General features: G+C 38.5%; 1 protein-coding gene across 1 annotated transcript; it reads right to left on the bottom strand.

The window, feature by feature from the left end:
• Positions 1-522: 522 nt before the first annotated feature.
• Calr (calreticulin) lies at positions 523-20,428 on the bottom strand. The gene is made up of 4 exons (XM_071680965.1): positions 20,221-20,428; positions 12,882-13,000; positions 8,892-9,078; positions 523-1,751 (listed from the first exon to the last, which is right to left on the bottom strand). Exons 1-4 carry the CDS (start codon positions 20,303-20,305, stop codon positions 928-930), a joined length of 1,215 nt encoding a protein of 404 aa, XP_071537066.1. The 5' UTR covers positions 20,306-20,428; the 3' UTR covers positions 523-927.
• Positions 20,429-20,434: the final 6 nt, after the last annotated feature.

Raw genomic sequence — 20,434 nt, 5'->3', positions numbered from 1 at the left:
CTTCTAACCACTATCTAAGTGTTACTTCTAACCACTATGTCAAAGCCATCTCTACCTGAATAATGGACAGAAGCAATGGAAAAGTGTGATCTGGTAGAGAATACAGCTGTCTTTTCATTGCATATGATAGCCTGGCAATGAATGAGCAACTGCAACCTTCGCCTGTTCCTGGTGCTACCTCACTAATGCAGGAAACTGCGAGCAAGTAGTGGCTAAAAATTAAAACACCTAGGTTATGCTCCAATGTAGGATTTCAGCACCATCCTTGTCACTTAACCTATGCCTCAAATCAGTGAAATTCACAAACATCACAACTGCAAGCACTGGAAGGCCTTGGTTGCAATTACTGAAGCTGAAGGACAGGCAGATGAACATGTACTGAAAAAAATGATCTAACTACTCTCCTATAACTGTTCTAATCCTGTTTACACCTTACATAGACACCACATTTTAAGTTAAGCAATTTGTATGCATCCTCAAGTTTCTATCCTTGTTCATGAAGTACACAATCTAGGAAACTGATTTTTTTTCTGTATTGTGTTTATTGGAAATCACTCATTCAAACAAGTACACATTGTGCTGCCAAATTAACAAAATCAGGTCTTAGGATAACAGCACTGACATCTGGCACATACAAACATACAGGGTTGTGCTGCATACACTATGGCGATGATTGGGATGATTAAAGATGATCATGAAGCATGCAAACTACCCCCGTGAAGGGTACGTTACTAGTCGAGGAAAGTTCAATATGCAGGAGCTACCATATGAAATTCATAATTATGCCTCTGCATTCTTTTTGAAGATCCCGTGACTAAATGACTGAAGTCAATGACCTTAAGTAATCAAGATCATAGATTTCAATCAACTTGATGTTAAGGACATTATTGGCTATAATTTAAATTGCCTCACTGAACTTAAATAACTTTACAGCTCATCATGCTCCAATTCATTATCAAGATCATCATCATCTTCATCGTCAAGATCTTCATCATCTTCATCCTCATCCTTGTCATCTTCAGCTGCCTTCGCTTCCTCCTCTGCTCTCTTGCGCTCTTCTTCATCCTGTGCATCCTTCATCTTTTTAGCAGCATCTTTCGTGGCTCCCCAAGTATCCTGACCAACCTTCTTTGCTTCTTCAATATCATTGGAGATTAGGAAGTTATCGAAGATTGTACCAGATTTTACTTGCCAAAGGTCAAGTCCAACAGCACATATTTCGTCATATTTATAAAGTTCTGGGTCAGGGGTGTATTCTGGGTTATCAATTTCTGGGTGTATCCACTGTCCCTTGTAATCAGGGTTGTCAATTTGTTTGGGTTTCCATTCACCCTTATAGTCAGGGTTGTCAATCATGGGAGGTTCCCACTCACCATCCATTTCATCATCCCAATCCTCTGGCTTTGTGGCATCTGGGTCTGGAATATGCTCTGGTTGGTCCCAGTCTTCAGGCTTTGTATCATCGGGATCTGGAATAGTGGCACGATCATCCCAATCGTCAGGCTTGCTTGCTTCTGGGTCCTTGATCTTTTTCGGTGGAAGCATATCCCAATCTTCCTCCAGTTCTCCAGACTGTACTTTTTCATTGTCAATCAGTACTTCGTATGTGTTATCGGCATTAACAATGAGGGTGTACAGGTGAGGGTACACGTCGTCCTTGCATCTAATTTCCTTCTTAATCAGGTGGTTCTTTTCCTGGTAGTTGAAGATGACATGAACTTTCTTTGTTCCGGGTCCACATATGTCTGGGCCTGTCAAAAGAATATGTAAACAATTTGTTCAAATGATACACAGTAATAAAGTACATACTAAAAATAATATAATCTGCAAATAAAATTTCTGCATCAATAATCTGCTTATAGTAAATTTCTGCTCTATTATTACACAACTGAAAAAGACTGGTGTTATTTGCACAGGGTTTGGCAAGAGTTAATCTTATATCACCGAAATGATATCAATAGCACAAAGCATAAAAATCTGATACAGAATACAAGAATCTGAAGATTCCATTTACAATTTAAAGACTTTTTCAAGGGCATACAGCAGTACCAAATCCAAGTTTTGATCATTTGTTCCCAAGTGGAAAACTCATGGTTGCCCAAGGAACAACAAATACAGATGGCCATAAAGATACAGTAATTAAACAATATGTTGATCTTTCAAAGCTAAAATGCAAGGATCAATGATTTTTACAAAATTACCTACAACTGATGGACCATGATGAAATGACCAAATATGCACCAGGTATTCAGTTAAAATGTGTGTGGGAGGTTAAAGGTATAATTTCTATGTTTTTATAAATAACCATTACAAGACCCATGGGCAAAGAATCACCAGATAAAACATACCTTTCAAACCAATAGTCTCATGCAAGTTAAAGCCTTATAACACCAAATCTTCAGTAAGACAAGCCTTTACAGCCATACCAAAGGAGGGGAGGGAGGGAGATAGAAATTTGTAGAAAACTTCCCCATTTTAAAAAGGTACACCATAACAGCGAAGGAAGCAAAATTTCCAATGCATGGGTTTCGGAAAGAGACCGCCTGTTATTTATGTCACTAGCATAGTTATGCTTTGCATGGTCAAGCATGAAAGTATGAAATGCAATAGGAACAGTTTGAGGTGCAAATTTTGAGGTCTAATTTAGAAAGTTTATTGGTCAGATGGCTTTAGATTCTAGTGTCAAAAAAGATCGTACTTCATACCTAGTGATAGTACCCCATACAAGAATATTTTTTTGTTCATAACCTCTGTCATCTGGACAAGACAGATCGACGAATCTGTGGAATGTATGGTTTCCAAGATATCTATAAGCAATCCTGTGTAAACTGATCATTGGTGTAAACCATAAATAGGAAAAGCCGAGAAGAGGGACGAAACTCAATTTAAGGCTTTCGCCCTTAAATGCAGAGCGATTCCTTGTGCAATGCCAACATCTTCATAAAAAGCACTTGTATGTCTAACGCAATTTTCATATACATGTCATTTCATGGCTTTAAGTGTATCCTTAGTAACTTCAAAAAGTTCCTTTTTCTTAGCATATGAATAAATTTTTACTTGACATGTATATGAAAATTGCGTTAGACATACATGTCAATATACAAGTGTGCAAGATTGCTATAAATATGCCAACTCTCAGCCCCTATATAGCCGTCATTTTCACTTCATTGTATGCACACACAAAGGCGAGGGTTGACAATCTCGAATGATAGCTTTTTAAACATTTAAAATCAATCGGTGAACAGTTCAAGAGAGGCATTAAGCAACCAGAGAACATAACATGAAACTAAGCAAAATAGCTTATAGAAAAGATTTAAAAATGTGCTTTTAAAGTAAAGGAGTAATGGTTGAATCCATTAAGACAGACAGCATACATAAATATACAAGGTAAGGTCGAGAAAGTTAAAGTGATGGGTCCCAAAAAATTTAAAACTCCCTGTGCAGAACAAGCAGGAAATTACATAGGAAATAAGCTTCAGGATTCTGTCTGTGAGGATTTGGAGTAGACTCAATCTGCTGTCTGAATCCCACATTAGGAGAACAGTTAAGATATCTTTTAGCATAGTATAACAATCAATTACATGTTAAAGTAAATAGCTATTCATACCTTATGGATAAATCAAGAATGTCATTTGATCAATGCACTTAAGCACAGAACTAAATGCAGAACATCAAGTGGATAGCAACAATGATGGTACCAGAATGAAGAGAGTTACTCGAAATGCTAAGAGGCTTTAAAGTTTCCCACCTTGGATCACAGATGGCATTTCTTCACTTGCGAGCAAGAATACACAAAGGGTGATCTAATTAAAATATTTTTTGCTTTTAAAACATGTAGACAGTGTATAGTCCTTAGATATATGAATAAAGCAACCATAAGACATTAAATGAAAAGTAAAACTTGTTAAGAGATGTAAAGTATATGTAAAGTATTTCTTAAGTGTGAGTGAATGAACTGAATAAGATGAGGACATTCTCAATGCAAACAGTATACATAAGCCTGAGAATATTAAAGATGGTGCCCCTGAAGGGTAAAATTACCTCATCATACAAACACAAATATTGATAGGAAACTGCCCCACGCAAAGCATGTCCATTCGTCAACCAATCTCAAAAGGGGGATAAACACCATGATAGGGTGTAGGCTGACTGCCACAAGCAGGACACCAATTCATGACCACTCAGTTCTGTAATATCTTACACCTAAACTTCAACTGTGCAATTTCAATGCAATTGCTTACAATCCAATAAACTATCTTATTCAAACCACAGAGGTTCGTATGTGTGTGTGTGTACCGCCTTCTACAGTTTCAAACTCGTACTGACCAAAGTGTATGTGGGGTGATGCTTTTTTCACAGCCGAATTTTAGATTCGTGTTAACCAAATTGTGCGATTGTGTTTTTACGAGGAGCTAGTTTTACACTTAAGTTGTCCCATACTGGGCATGTGTGCATGTGCACGCGGAATTACCTATTTGTGTGTGTGTGCATACGCATGCAATTACCCATTTGTACTCCAAGGAGACACTCGTGGACACCCCTCTCAGACAACCATATTTCTTACCATACAAGTACTTTGCATTTTTTAAAAAAGTTTCTTTATTTCATGGTATGTCCTATGGTTGCTCTATCCATACATATCTCCAAGAACTTCACTATCCAAGTCACTGAAGAGTTCTAAAACTAAAATTGTGACCAGTTCACTATATAATCATCTCTCAAGGTGGGTATACTTCCTCTAACCCAGGCCTGTCTGATGAGAATCTATTGTTGACTAGTTGTCAAATATCTGCCAAATTTGCCACACTGCAATAGTTGTGTGCAATATAAAGTTACAACCAAGAGTGATCCACTATATAAATCAGGTAGTATTCAAAAAATGACAAAAAAAGGGTTAACTTGAAAACCAATGAATTAACCAAATGAAAAGTGAACCACCACAAATGTAGTATTCAAAAAATGACTAAAAAAGGGATAACTTTTGAAAACCAATGAATTAACCAATGAAAATGTCAAGGCAAACAAGTTTATGGTGTATCCCAATTCACCACAAGGCAGCCACCAATTCACCACATGTTCAACAAGCCTGGTCTTAAACTCATCTATCAACTCTGGTGCCATTTTCGATGCCCTCTCTACATCTCTAGTAGCTCCGTTTATTTAGGTGCAGTCATTAAACTAGAGTTACTGCTAAGTATTTCTGTATCCCTATACAAAAGATACTCCAATATTTTCCTGACGAGAGTTTGTTTCTTTACCATCTCTTCTTACTGCTCACCTGTGTGTGTGTGTGTGTGTGTGTGTGTGTGTGTGTGTGTGTGTGTAGTTTCCAACATTTCTTGATCAGCCAACAACAGCACCAAACAACTATTGCAGGAGGATGAATAACAAATTACTCAATTTAAACTGGTGTTGATGTAAGGCATAAACAGGTTTAGAGAAATTATAGAAGTTGGACAACTATTTAGTTTTAAGTACAGGTTCATCTCCCTGCAAGTTTAGAAAACGATGGACCAATAATCTAATTTCATAAGAGGGAAGGGTTTTCATACCTCTCCCCTCCTACCCCTTTCATCCCGTTTAATAACATTTTCAACAATTCTTAATCAGCTCCACCCCCAACTTTCAGTACAACATGGTAAAAGAGTCGACTAAGTATTTCTCATGTGTAACCATTCCTTACATGTTTCCACATTTCTGAATCACTTTGCACCTACAGCAAAGATAAAAGGTCATGAGGGAAGGGGTTGTACCCCAATCTAAAGATAAAAGGTCATGAGGGAAGGGGTTGTACCCCAATCTAACTTTTATCCATACCTTCCAAGTTTCCACATTTCTTGATCTATCAGCACCAAATTTACACAGTGATACAGGATGATATGGATGTCAATGGATGATCATGACATTTGCCTATGCTTACACAAAAACACAACCTTCTGCAACATATTTTTTTGAAACAGCATCATCCATAAATAGGTATGTCACTAGCCACTGTACCTCACTTCCACACTATCTCCAACCTCTTTCCCTAGTTTGCTTTCATCTCGTCACTATCCACACATTTCAAAAAGACATGGCAACAAACAGCCCTACCTCACATCCATATGAAAACCAAAACTTTCCCTCAACTCTCCAGCCACTCTTACACATGAATTTGCTACTCTAATAGGCTTTCACACCATCCAACAGATGTACCCTGCCCTATATATCCTTAACATCCCATAAAACATTCCACTAGACTCCATCATCCATTTTCTCCAGATTCATAAAAGCTGTGCACAGCTTCTTACCATTTGCTTGATACTTTTCCAGTTCACAAAAAACTGGATCTACACAAACCCTACCATTCCTAAAACCCCCTTGCTCCTCATTATTCTGCAGTGTCACTTCCATCACAACAGACCCTCTTGCATACACTTTCCCTGGCATACAGACTTAATTGCTACATACACCAAGCACCTTTTCCTCTGGATAAAGGAAAAAGACATTTCAACAAATCCTCAGGCAAAACCTTGTCCTCATGCTAAATTACTATCAAATGAATTCTACCACTTTCTCCTCCATACTTCAGCATTTCAGCCATAATCCGATCTACTCAACCTTACTTTCTTATCTTCAGCCTCATTGCTTTTTCCTCCCTACTACAGGCTCTTGTGCTTGTATCTAGTATCCTCCATAACTATTGCCACACCTCTCATTCACAAGTTTTGAAATACTTTCCATCCTTTCATTTCCCTTCACTTCTTGCATTACCATTTCCACCTTTAACCTTTCACCTAGTCCAATGTGTTTTCCACACTTTTCACTGAATTTCGAAAATCTCCAGTTTCTTTCCTTTCCTCTATCAGCTTAGCACTTTAATTACACATTCTATAAATTTCCCTCCCCCTTTGCTGAACTTTTGAGTCTTCCTTACATGTAACACCATATGCTTTTTCTCTTACACAGCATTTCTAATCTCATCCATCCACCATGCACTTTCCTTTTTAATTCTAAATCTCAACCTTGTATCTACCTAATTCTAAACATTTCAATCATATCATTCAAACATGAATTATTCCAACCAAACTTTTTATCCTCCTTCCATACTCCAAGCATTTTCCCCAATTCATTACTACACTTACAAAACCTTTATCTCTCCTTTCTTCCTTACACGATACCCAAGTTTCTTTAACCCTCAAACCCATAAGAACCACAAAATGGTCAGTCTCCCCAAAGAATTCCCTCTGGCATCTACCACAGCCTTCAACTGTTCATCCACATCTACAGTCAATCAAACCCTTGTTTTTCATTTCACCCATGTATACCTGTAGATCTTGTGCTGATAAAAATGTGTTTACAGGGATTAAACCCTTCTCAGCAAAGACATCCACAAAACTTCCATTCTCATTCACTCCAGGCACTCCCCATTTACCATCTCACCAATTTCATAGCATCCCACTTACCCTATCATATAACCTATTACAACCACCTTTCTCGTTATCAAAACTTTTCATATTCAAATCTCCAAAAATGCTTCATATCCTTAACTCACAGTATTTATATTCACATACCCATGCATACTTCAAAATTGGAATGTTTCCTTTCACCCATACTATTTTTGATCCATCCATGCTCCTAACACCCTCCTATACTCAGCACAATTACATATTCCCCTTTCCCCAAATAATTTTCATTCATTCCTATCCAAATCACTCCTTCCACACCCTTCTATAACTTATATTCACTTTCAAATTTCACTCCATACTCCCTACCCAAAGACATAGGCTTCACCAACCTCCAACACATCCAAACAAAATTTCTTAAGCCTCCTTTTATTGTCAACAGTCACCCCATTTAGATTCAGCACAATCACCTGTAACTGCTCATCCCTTTAACTTCCTGGCATAACTTGTTGGCTCCATAGCTACCTCTTAGCCTTTTATGCCTCATTCTTGACAGGCCACTGTCAAAGGGCATCTCCAGCACAGTGTTTCAAAGACACAGCTGGGCTCCCAAACTGTGAACTAAAATCCTATCATACCTTAGGTGTTTGTCTATTGAAAATACCACCACTACAATCCTGATAAAACTGGACAATACCTCCCCTTTAGTTCCACCCGTAAGAGTGTACTAACAAAGTCAAGAAAACATGAGGTAACCTCGAGGCAATTAAATTCAAAACTTCCTTATTCCAAGCCTGTACCAAAGTAGCAGCACCACCTAAACTCATTGGTTACAATGTAGCCAATGAGCATCAATATTTTCTTTGATCGAGAGCCATTATGAGGATTAAATAAAGCAAAATACTTTATAACATCTGGCTGTGCCAGTGCATCACCAAAAAGATAGCCACCAAGCAAGCACAGACAACACCCTAACTTGTTGGCTACTAAATTGTTTAATGCATGACAATTCTAAATACAATCTCAAATTATCAATGGAATCCTAATGTTATATCTATGGCTCAAAATCACATTTACCAATAATCATATGTATATTTACCATTTTAAGTCATTGAGAATTGTTTATCAAACTCGTATAGAGAATTTTCAACTTTAGATTTACAAACTTTTTCTGGAACAAACCATTTTGTTGTTTATCCATACTTTGTAAAATGATATAATATGAAAGTAATGGATTATTCTTTGTCCTGTCAAAATTACTATTTCAAAGATACAAGAAATAAGGCATTTTATCCTGCATCCAATAATATTAATACCATTTTGAAAACAACCAAGAAACATGCCTCACTTCAAATTCCACTTAACCCAAGGGTAGACTTACTTGCAGATTGTTCAAGAAAAAACTAAAGAAAAACATCCTTTAGTGAATTACTACCATTTTCAATAAAAATCTCCAAGTTCCTTAAACATATTTTGACAAGACTTACACAAACATGAAAAACTTACCAAACATGATGAGATATGGGGACTCTCCATGCATATCTTTCTGGTCAAGTGAACAGTCAAAAACTTTCAGATATCCACCACCACAGTCAATATTTTGCTCATGCTTTACAGAGAACTGGATAATGAGAGGAGTGTCCTTGTTGCTGAATGGTTCAAACTTGCTGGACAGGCCATAGAAACGTGCATCCTGTAAAGAAATATATTAAACATTAAAAGCTACGATCCATTTCAAAATGGAAAAGTCTTGGGAGCAAAGTCAGGGGTTGGCAAGACAAGACAAGACCTAAGGAAGGAGTAGCAATAATCAATAATCCTGAGGCAGTTGTGGGAGCATGTGGTAGTGTAAGAAAATTCTAGAGTTATGTGGGTAAAACAAAGCAGATGGAGAGAGATGGGTGCTTATGCACCTGGTCATGAGAAGAAAGATCATGAGGCAAGCATTTTGGGAGCAGCTGAGTGTGTCACCAGCTTGGTGCATGGGACCAGGTATTACTGATGGGCAATTTAAATGCAAAGGCAAGTAATGTAGCGGCAGTTGAGGGTATAATTAGTGTACATGGGGTATTCAGTGTTGTGAATGGAACTGGTGAAGAGCTTTTAGATTTGTGTGCTAAAAAAAATTACTGGCAATTGGAAATACCTAGTTTAAATAGATATGTACATACACATATATATGCAAGAAGGAGAGATGGTCAAAGGGCATTATTGGATAAAGTGTTAATTGATGGGTACATTGAAGAGAAACATAGATGTTAATGTGCTGAGAGGGGCAGCTGGAGGGAAATCTGATCACTATCTTGTGAAGGCAAAGTGAAGATTACTATCTTGTGAAGGCAAGGTGAAGATTTGTAGAGGATGTCAAAAAAGAATATGCTGGGGAGAAGATAATGACGAGTGTGATTGGAGATAACACTTGTACAAGGAAATACCAGGAGAATACGAGTGTAGAATAGCAAAAGGTGAGAGCAAACGATGCGAGGGGGAGTGGGTGAATAGGATGTATTTAGGGAAGCAATGATGGCATGTGCAAAAGATGCATGTGGCATGAGAAAACTGGGAGGTGGGCAGATTAGAAAGGGAAGAAAGTCGTGGGATGAAGAAGTAATGTTAGCGAGAGAAAAGAGGCACTTGAAGATTATCAAGGAAGGAGTGCAAATGACTATATGTACAAAATGTGGATGAAGGTCAAGAGGAAAGAGCAAGACTTGAAAGAGGGCAAATGCAAGTTGGAGTGAGAGCATCATTAAACTTTGGGGAGAATAAAATGTTTTGGAAGGAGGTAAATAACGTGCAAATGACAAGAGAACAAAATGGGAGCATAGGTGAATGGGGAAACTTGTGATAACAGGTAGCGATCAAGAGAGGAGATGATGAAGCGAGTATTTTGAAGGTTTGGTGAATGTGACGATAGAGTGGCAGATGTAGGCTGTTTTGGTTGGAGCAGTGTGCAAAGCAAGATGGTTAGGGAAAATGGATTGGTCAAGAAGAGAGGTGGCGAAAGCCTTGCAGAAGATGAAATCCTCCAAGGCAGCCAGTTTGGATGGTATTGCAGTTGAATTTATTATGGGACAACTTAATTGGTTGGTAAGGACATCCATCCAACATAAGTATGGATCATGGTGAAGTGCCTAAAGATTAGCAGAATGAATGTATAGTGCCATTGTATTAAGGCAAAGGGGATAAAGGAAAGTGCTCAAACTACAGAGGAATAAGTTTGTACAGTACTCCTGGGAAATTGTTTGGGAGGGTATTGATTGAGAGGGTGAAGGCAAGTACAAAGCATTAGACTGGGGAGGAACAGTGTGGTTTTAGAAGTGGTAGAGGATGTGCGGAAGAATGTGCGAGAAATTTAGAAACATGGATTTGGATGTGGCATTTATGGATCTAGAGAAGGCATATGATAGGGATGATAGAAATGCTTTGTGGAAGGTATTAAGAGTATATGGTGTGGGAGGTATATTTCTAGCAGTGAAAAGTCTTTATCAAGGATGTAAGACATGCTTAGGAGTAGGATGAGAGCAGTGACTGGTTCCCGGTGACGGTTGGTCTGTTGCAGGGGTGAGTGATGTCTCCATGGTTGTTTAATTTGATTACAGATGGGGTGGTTAGGGAGAAAAATGAGTTTTCGGAGAGATGGGCAAGTATGCAATCTGTTAGGGATGAAGAGGGCCTGGAATGCGAGTCATTCACTTGCCTACGATACAGCACTGGTGGCTGATTCAAGCATGAAACTGCATAAGTTGGTGACAGTTTGGAACAGTGTGAAAGGAGAAAGTCGAGAGTAAATGTGAATAAGAGTAAGGTTATTTAGTTCAGCAGGGTTGAAGGCAAGTTATCGTGATGCAAGTTTTATGTTTATTTTCATTTATAATACTTTGTCTCCCGTGTTAGCGAGGTAGCGCAAGGAAACTGACGAAAGAATGTCCTAACCCACCCAGATACACATGTATATACATACACGTCCACACAAGCACATATACATACCTATACATTTCAACATATATATACAGACATACATATACAACACATACATAAACACATGTACATAATTCATACTTGCTGCATTTATTCATTCCCGTCGCCACCCCGTCACACATGAAATAACCCCCTTCCCTTGCACACGCGCGAGGTAGCACTAGGGAAAGACAACAAAGGCCACATTCGTTCACACTCAATCTCTAGCTGTCATGTATAATGCATTGAAACCACAGCTCCCTTTCCACATTTAGGCCCCACAAAGCTTTTCATGGTTTATCCCATATGCTTCACATGCCCTGGTTCAGTCCATTGACAGCACATCTGCCCCGAAATACCCATTCCAATTCACTATTCCTTGCACGCCTTTCACCCTCCTGCATGTTCAGGCCCCAATCGCTCAATCTTTCATTCCTTTCCACCCCCAATTTGGTCTCCCACTTCTCGTTCCCTTCTCCTGACACATGCAAGTTTGAATGGAGAAAAATTGTAGGAAATGTTTTAGATATCTGGAAGTGGACTCAGCAGCAAATGTAACAATAGGAGCAAGAGCAAGTCACAGGGTAGGGGAGGGGGGCAAAGGTTCTGGGAGGGATGAAGAATGAGTGGAAAGGTTGAACATTTGAAGCAAAAATGGGTATGTTTGAAGGAATAGTATTTCCATCATATGGTTGCAGAGCATGGGCTATGGATAGTTGTATGTGTTGGAAATGAAATGTATGAGGACAATATGTGGTGCGAGATGGTTTGAATAAATAATGAAATGGTAAATTCATGGAAATAAAAATTGTGCAGTTGAGAGAGCAGAAGGCGTGTTGAAATGATTTGATTGTGGAAAGAACGAGTGGGGAAAAGTTGACAGAGGATGTGTGTGTCTGCAGTGGAGGGAACAACAAGCAGGAGACCAAATTGGAGGTGCAAGGATGGAGTGAAAGATTTTGAGTGATCAGGGCCTGAACATACATGAGGGTGAGAGGTGTGCAAGGAACAGAGCGAATTGGAACAATGTGGTACACAAGGGTCAACATGTAGTTGGACTGAACCAGATCATGTGAAACATCTAGGGTAAACCATAGTAAGGTCTGTGGGAGCCATGGTTCCACTGCATTGCACATGACAGCTAGAGAGTGAACTAATAGGGCCTTTTTTTGTTTTCCTGGCACTACCTCGCTGAAGCAAGTGGCAGCGATGCTGTTTCCTGTAGGGCAGGGTGGCACTAAATTGACTGAAGGAAAGCAAGTATGAGTATGTACATGTGTATCAAGTATGTGTCTATACATATGCATGTCCATGTATGGACACGTACGTATACGAGTGGAGGAATCATTCTTAGTCTGCTTTCTGGCACCACCTTGCTGGCGCAGGAAACGGAGATAAAAAAAAGTGGATGGGCCTTTATTCATCCATTGCCAGGTGCTACCTCGCTAATGTGGGGAAATGGCAATAAAGTTTAATTTATATATACATTCTATATTCTTTGAGCAGCAATTTCAAATCTACAATTTTATACTTTACCTGGCTTGTCTGAATTCCTTTGTCCTCTTCAGGATCACCATAGAACTTCCCCGCTGTGAGTTTGAAAGCACCAAATTCCTTTCCTTTGTGTTCAGATTGTACCCATCGAGAATCCCAGTCTGCAAATAAAGATAAAGCTGACACTGCAGAAAGGTCTGTGGTTTTCTTTTTTTTTTTTTTTTTTTTGCTGAAGCTTGGGGGCTCTGGTTTCAGTGCATTACACAAGAGGTTGGAATACAAGAGAAGCATAATACAAACATGAAAAGTTTCAAACTATGACCAGCTACTAGATACAGTTGATCTTGTATGGTACCCGCTGTGGTGCACCTAGTTATCTATACAAAAATTTTACAAATTAACCCAAACATATATACCATCACTAATGTATGTTTTCCAATAAATACTCTAAAATTTACCTGCATGTATTGTCAACCATAATGAACGAACAAAATATCTAATATCTATATATCATATTTATACAATGGAACAGATTTTGCAATAACTGCACTAACCAAAACAGTATAACACTAAAATCACCAGCAAATGTTTTTAAATCAACAAAGCAACTTTAATCACAAAAGTATCCATTCCATGTTAACAAACATTAACCCGATTACCACACACATCCCATTTCAGGCCCTGCCAATAAAATAGTCCTTTTTCTTTACAAGTGGGAGTCCCCACCTTATCAGGGATCAAAAGCTGTAACTGACAATGTAAACATTAAGCCAACTCATGAAGATACTGAAATACTACTGGCCATGAGGTCCAAGGCAATGAAGCCAAGAGGCTATCACACAAGCTTCTGCACTGATGTGAATGAGCATGTTTAAGAAATGTTTTGGAAAATGCATTAAATTGGACAAATACATGAGTATTCATAAATATTCAAAGTAATTTGTTGGTGAAATTTAAATTGCAAAACTGCATATGGTTTGAAAGAAATTGCTAACAGTTTCAAGCAACACAATATAGCAGTTACAAAGTGTGCAACAATTTCAATACAATTATTTTTCTAAGATATTCTTTATTGCACTTTGTATGCAACAGAATTTCAATACAATTATTTTTTCCAAGATATTCTTTATTGTACTTTTTATCAAGTTTGATCTTTAACATTTTGCAAAAGCTTCTGAAAAAAAAAAATTAATGTGCCCAAGACAAAATTTGCTTATTATGCCATAAAAAGATATTTAGAAATGTCTCCCAAACAAAAATGACATTAGGATTTTTTTTATTTGCCAATATCTCATTTTGAAAACTAGGTTAAACAAAATTTTACTTCCACTGCACTGAACAATTTATGAAGAGCAGCAGTTCCAACAAATATATCCAAAACAATATGAGAAAGGTTGCAAGGACCACGAAAAACATCGTCAAAGTTGGTTGAACTTCTAGAAACCATCAGAACCAACCACGGATTTAGGCACTAAACTATTAAACTGTCTGGAATGTCCTGCTACAAGGAATGTACATTCAAAATTGATCATAAGCATCCAAAAAAATGAAAATTCAATCAAGTTATTCTAAATATTCTTGAAATTAATCAAATACTTCAAGCACAAAAACTTTCAGACTGGAATATAGACAATTTCAGTAATTAACTATGCCACCATACAAAAAGGGCCAAAATATTTCTCAAAATTGAAAAGTTAGGTGCTATGAAACACCAGGCAATGTTTTCGGAAAAATTAGTTGGTAGGACATCAAGCAAGGTTTTCATACACGATTAAAGAAAATAAAACTGCATCTACCCTTACCTTCATATACCTCCCCATATTCAAGAATGTTTAGGATGAAAGATAATGCCTCCTTAGAATTTTTAATTTCCATTCAATATACAGTTAACACAGAAGTAAATCAAATTCCACAACTGTGTCAGTGTTAAATTACATTAAAAACCATCCTTATCTAACTCCTAACCAAAGGGCTTTACTTACCTTGACAACTTGAACCTGCATCTTAATGCGAAATGGTGCGCATGGACAAAGGAAGGCTGTAACTGATGTCTGAGAAACCATTTTCAAGAAAAACACCAGTCATATGCTTAACTAAAGTAGCACTCCTAACACAATGGACATACCAGTGAGAATAAAGTGCAAGAGGTTTGAAGTGGATCATGTACAAAATTAGAAAATTAGGGCAAATATTAAAAGATGCCACTTTTCACATGCAAAATGAAAGTAAAGCTCCACAAATTTCACTAATAAGATCTGACAGCATATGGATGACTGCCAGGAGATTAATGACACTAAACCAATACACATCTCTGGGGCCACAAAAATGAATAAACTACACTTTTCCTAAACAACATTCCTCTCAATTTAGAGGTAACATACCTTCTTCCCTCAAATAGCTAAGCTGAGGATTTCTCCCCTCGTCTTTCCCTCTTCACTTATCCATTCTTCCTTTAAGTCTGCGAACATCCGTTGAGCTCTGATTAATTTCTATTTTCTCTTTCATTTCTTTTTCACATGAGGTGGCCTTTACTAGGCATGTTATATGCCCATGCCATATGAAAAATAACTAACACTATCAATATCTAATAAAAAATGTGCCAATAACACCAATCATGTCCTGCACACATGGCACTGGTTGTCTACAAACTTACAAATGAACAGCCATGCCATCCCCAGCAGCAGACACTGTACATTTCTAATACTATTTTGGCAAATTTAGGTCATTATATGCTGTCAGTATTTCAAAAGGTATCTATTACAACTTCACACTACTATCACCTTAATGCTATTCATCATAATTCTTAAATTCATGCTTTGCAACCAGTGTTCTCAACTACACTTTTTATCCAGTTCATATCCAAAGTTCACAATACAGAGCTAACAACTACAAAAAAAAATAATCTGATGACAAAACTGAATTCATCCACATCCTTCAATTCTGCTCCCTCTTCTCGATCTGCATTTTGTCTTGGCAGCTTTCTCAAACTCAGACAGGATATCTCAGTGGGGTACACAAAACCGAAGTCTAATGCCCTCAAGACCCAATTTCTACACCTTTCAAAAACTCAAATTTTGTTTCCTCTGATGGTTCTGTAATTCCACCTCAACTCATACATACTTGGTATTACTTTCTTAGAAACCACACATTACAGGAATACCACAGTCCATCTTCAAGAAACTGGGTGTCCTGTTCAGATGTCTAAACTTCTCTTAACAAATGCTCCATTTATACAGGGTGGTTCTAGCTCTGCATCCTTTCTTGACAGTCAAGTGATTCGACAAACTTCCCCAGGATAACTTTTAAACTTGAACCCCTTGTCCTATACCACGTTGTTGGTTCACTTTACCTCTCCTATAGAGATTACTTTGGTTTTTGCTCCCAAGAGCAGGCAGAATGTGTGCCCACACTACTAGACTATGCAATACTCAGCAAGCTGCTGTCATGATTACTGAGGCCATTGGCAACTCAAGGGTGGGCCATTTTGATACCTGCTTTCCATTCACATCAAAGCTTTGGAACTACTGTCTCATGCCTTTCCCAATAACTATGATCCAGCAAATTTCAAGAATAGTTTGTCAGTTCCTCCAAAACATGCAAATACCCTCTTTTCTTAATTTCATAATCTTATCCATTTCAATTAAGGCTCGGCCTTAATGAGGACTTTTGTCGGTCTGGGCCTTTCAAAAAACACACACACACACACACACACACAAAAAAAAAAAAAAATGGGGTTGACATGCTGTTAATGGACTGAACAAAGTCAAGTGGCTGGGGTAAACCATGGAAATGTTTGTAGGACCTTGTTACAGATAAGTTGTAGTTTCTGAGCATTATTCAACAATGGATGAAAGATATGGCCTTTATGCTCCTGGCACTACCTCTGACACAAACATTCAATTGAACAATCCCTGGCTTTCAAGACTAAGCAAGACTGCCAACAATGCTAGTGCATATGGAGCAGCCGGGGAAACTGCAGAAACGTTTGTGGGACCTCGTAGATTAGGCGCCATGATTTCCATTAATTACACGACGCCTAGAGAACGAAGTAGTGAATGTGCATCCACAATGCTGTGACCTACAAGTATGAACATATTGCTAAAATAACCTTTTGAATTTTCCATTCCAGCTCCAAACCAATTTCAGTAGGCTGCTATTTGAAAAATGTACATTACAATCTCGTCCAATTTTTGAGATTAAACTTTCCCATCCTTGAAATATGATCATGGAATTTATCAAAAAAAAAAAAAAAAAGGGGGGGGGGGGGGAGACTTGTTGACTGGTTGGTAAGGATATTCAATGTATGTATAGATCATGAAGTGCCAGAGGATTGGCAGAATGCATGCGTAGTGCCACTGTACAAAGGCAAAGGGGATAAAGAAGCGTGTTCTTACTACAGATGCACAAGTTTGTAGAGTATTCCTGGGAAATTATATGGGAGGATATTGATTGAGAGGGTGAAGGCATGTACAGAGGAGCAGACTAGGGAAGAGCAGTGTGGTTTCAGAAGTGGTAGAGGATGTGCGGATCAGGTGTTTGCTTTGAAGAATGTATGCGAGAAATATTTATAAAAACAGATGGATTTGTATGTAGCATCTATGGATCTGGATAAGGCATATAATAGGGTTCATAAGAGATGCTTTGTGAAAAGTTTTAAGAGTATAAAATGTGGGAGGCAAGTTGCTAGAAGCAGTGAAAAGTTACCAAGGATGTAAGACATGTTTACAAGTAGGAAGACAGAGCCATTGGTTCCCAGTGAATATCAGTTTGCAGCAGGAGTGTGTGATGTACCCATGGTATTTCAATATATCTATGGATGCGGTGGTTAGGGAAGTATATGCTAGAGTTTTGGAGAGGGGCGAGTATGCAGTCTGTTCTGGACAAGAGGGACTGGGAAGCTAGTCAGCTATTTGCCGATGACAGCTCTAGTGACCGATTCAAACGAGAAACTGCAGAGGTTGGTGACGGTTTGGAAAAAAATGTGAAATGAAGCTGCGTGTAAATGTGAATAAGAACGAGGTTATTAGGTTCAGTAGGGTTGAGGGACAAGTTAACTGGGATGTACGAATGAATAAAACTGGAGGAAGTGAAGTTCTAGATAATTGGGAGTGGACTTAGCAGTGGAGGGAACTATAGATGTGGAAGAGTCACAGGGTGAGGGAGGGGGAGAAGGTTCTGGGAGTAATGAAAAATGTGGAAGGAGAGAAAGTTACCTGGGAGCAAAAACAGGTATATTTGAAGGTACAGTTCCAACAAAGTTATATGCTTGCAAGGCATGGGGTATAGATGGGGTTGTACGGTGGAGAATGGATGTGTTGGAAATGAAATGTTTGAGGACTATGTGGTGTGAGGTGGTTTGATCGAGCAAGTAATGAAAGGGGTAAAACGAGCAAGTAATGAAAGGGGTAAGGCGAGCAAGTAATGAAAGGGGTAAGACGAGCAAGTAATGAAAGGGGTAAGGCGAGCAAGTAATGAAAGGGGTAAGACGAGCAAGTAATGAAAGGGGTAAGACGAGCAAGTAATGAAAGGGGTAAGACGAGCAAGTAATGAAAGGGGTAAGACGAGCAAGTAATGAAAGGGGTAAGACGAGCAAGTAATGAAAGGGGTAAGACGAGCAAGTAATGAAAGGGGTAAGACGAGCAAGTAATGAAAGGGGTAAGACGAGCAAGTAATGAAAGGGGTAAGACGAGCAAGTAATGAAAGGGGTAAGACGAGCAAGTAATGAAAGGGGTAAGACGTGTGTGGAAATAAAAAAGTGTGATTGAGAGAGCAGAAGTGGGTGTGTTGAAATGGTTTGGACACGGAAATAATGAGAGGAAAGATTGACAAGCCTGTCAGAGGTGAGAGGAACAAAGAAGCAGGAGACCAAATTAGAGGCAAAAGGATGGAGTGAAAAAGATTTTGAGCAATCAAGGCCTGAATATACAGGAGGATGAGAGTCATGCAGGGAAAAGTGAATTGGAACAATGTGGTATACCAAGGTAGACGTGCTGTAGATGGTCTGATCCAGGGCATGTGAAGCATCTGGGGTAAACCATGGAAATGTCTGTGGGGCCTAGATGTGGATAGGGAGCTGTGGTTTTGGTGCATTACACGACTGCCAGAGATGAATGTGGCTTTTATCCCTTTTTCTGGCACTACCTCGCCGAAACGGTAGCAATGCCATTTCCTGCATGGCGAGGTAGCAACGAGAATGGATGAAGGCAAGCAAGCATGAACATGTACATGTGAATATATATCTGTGTATATGGTGATGAGTATATGTGCATGCATGGGCACTTAAGTACGTGTTTATGAGTGGATGGGCCATTCTTCATCCGTTTCCTAGTGCTACTTTACTGATGCAGGAAACAGCAGTTAAGCATAAAAAAAATACAGGTTTTCTGAAGGTAACTGAACAGAGGCCTACTATAAAAGTGGATGAAGTACATTCCCTACATCTTTCCATGTGAAACAAGACAACTTGCCATTTGTAAAGACCATGGTTACATTAAGATACAATCAAGAAAATTTCATAGTCTTGTGCACTTCCTTCATAACAGTTTTGGACATTTAGCCCCAATTAGGTTTGACTTATGCTTGACTTTAAAACCTTCTAGAGGGTTTTGAGGTCTTTTGAACAATTCTGACCATATATATAGAAAATTAATAATCCCCAAAACCCTAGTTCCCTCTGAGGAAACTCCCATTATCATTAAACAATTATGATATCAAGACTAATTTGCAGAAATAAAGGTCAATAGTGAAATGCCATCAAAAAACTTCAATTTTAAACATATGTTCATCAAAAACTGTAAATTTACCTTTCCTCCGAATACTGGCAGAACAGAGCCACCCACAACTTTAAAAAAGGAAATAAACATTTACATATACAAATACCAATTAGCTCATTTCAAATTAGTCTCAAATTACAGCAATAGTTTCTGGGAATCCTATAATAAATTTAAGAGCTCTGCAAAAGTTTACAATAGCATACAATCCAAAAAAAAATTACATTGTCATATATTAGCATAAAATCCTCGAACATTAAGCCCTATGTTTTCCCATGTTAACCTAGGTTAAAGTTTCCTTTATATCAAACTATCATCTTCCCATAAGATGTTCAACAGTAATTACGGCTCGTAAATATAAGAGCCCCCCTAAATGAGCTTTTACGCAAATCATTTTGCCATCAAACATTTCACCCGATATATAAGGCTTCGACATCCATTACAAGAGAATACAACTGCTTCAAAATTACCATCAAAATCACATATCCTAAACCTCAACATACAAGAATGAGAAGCCGCCGGTCAACAGCCGGGCTGCTACGTCGCCTTCCGGAATCCTCCCAACTATTTAGTGAATTATGAATTATATACAAAATAACATCTATAGTTACCAGCATCGCTGAATCTTTCTTGGAAAAATATCTTCGCTTCCACCACAACGAAGCCCAACAGGGCAGCAATACACAAAAATTTCATGGCTCTTCACCAATCTTGACTGTCACTTCGGAAAGTCCCCTTCCTCACTCCTCAACGACGGACGACTGCCGCAGATTTTGCTCAGTAGCAGATACAAGTGGAGAGCGCCCATTGGTCAGGAGAATATCG

This window comes from Panulirus ornatus, chromosome 32, assembly GCF_036320965.1.
Source record: "Panulirus ornatus isolate Po-2019 chromosome 32, ASM3632096v1, whole genome shotgun sequence".
NCBI classification, from domain to species: domain Eukaryota; kingdom Metazoa; phylum Arthropoda; class Malacostraca; order Decapoda; family Palinuridae; genus Panulirus; species Panulirus ornatus.
This window is presented reverse-complemented; position numbering and strand designations above follow the sequence as displayed.

Excerpts from the sequence above, each read along its gene's own strand:
- Calr (XM_071680965.1), bottom strand. The coding sequence starts at position 20,305 with ATGAAATTTTTGTGTATTGCTGCCCTGTTGGGCTTCGTTGTGGTGGAA. Across the intron at positions 13,001-20,220 it reads AGAAAGATTCAGCGATGCTG|ACTGGGATTCTCGATGGGTA; the intron begins GTAACTATAGAT and ends CTTTATTTGCAG. Across the intron at positions 1,752-8,891 it reads CCCATATCTCATCATGTTTG|GCCCAGACATATGTGGACCC; the intron begins GTAAGTTTTTCA and ends TTCTTTTGACAG.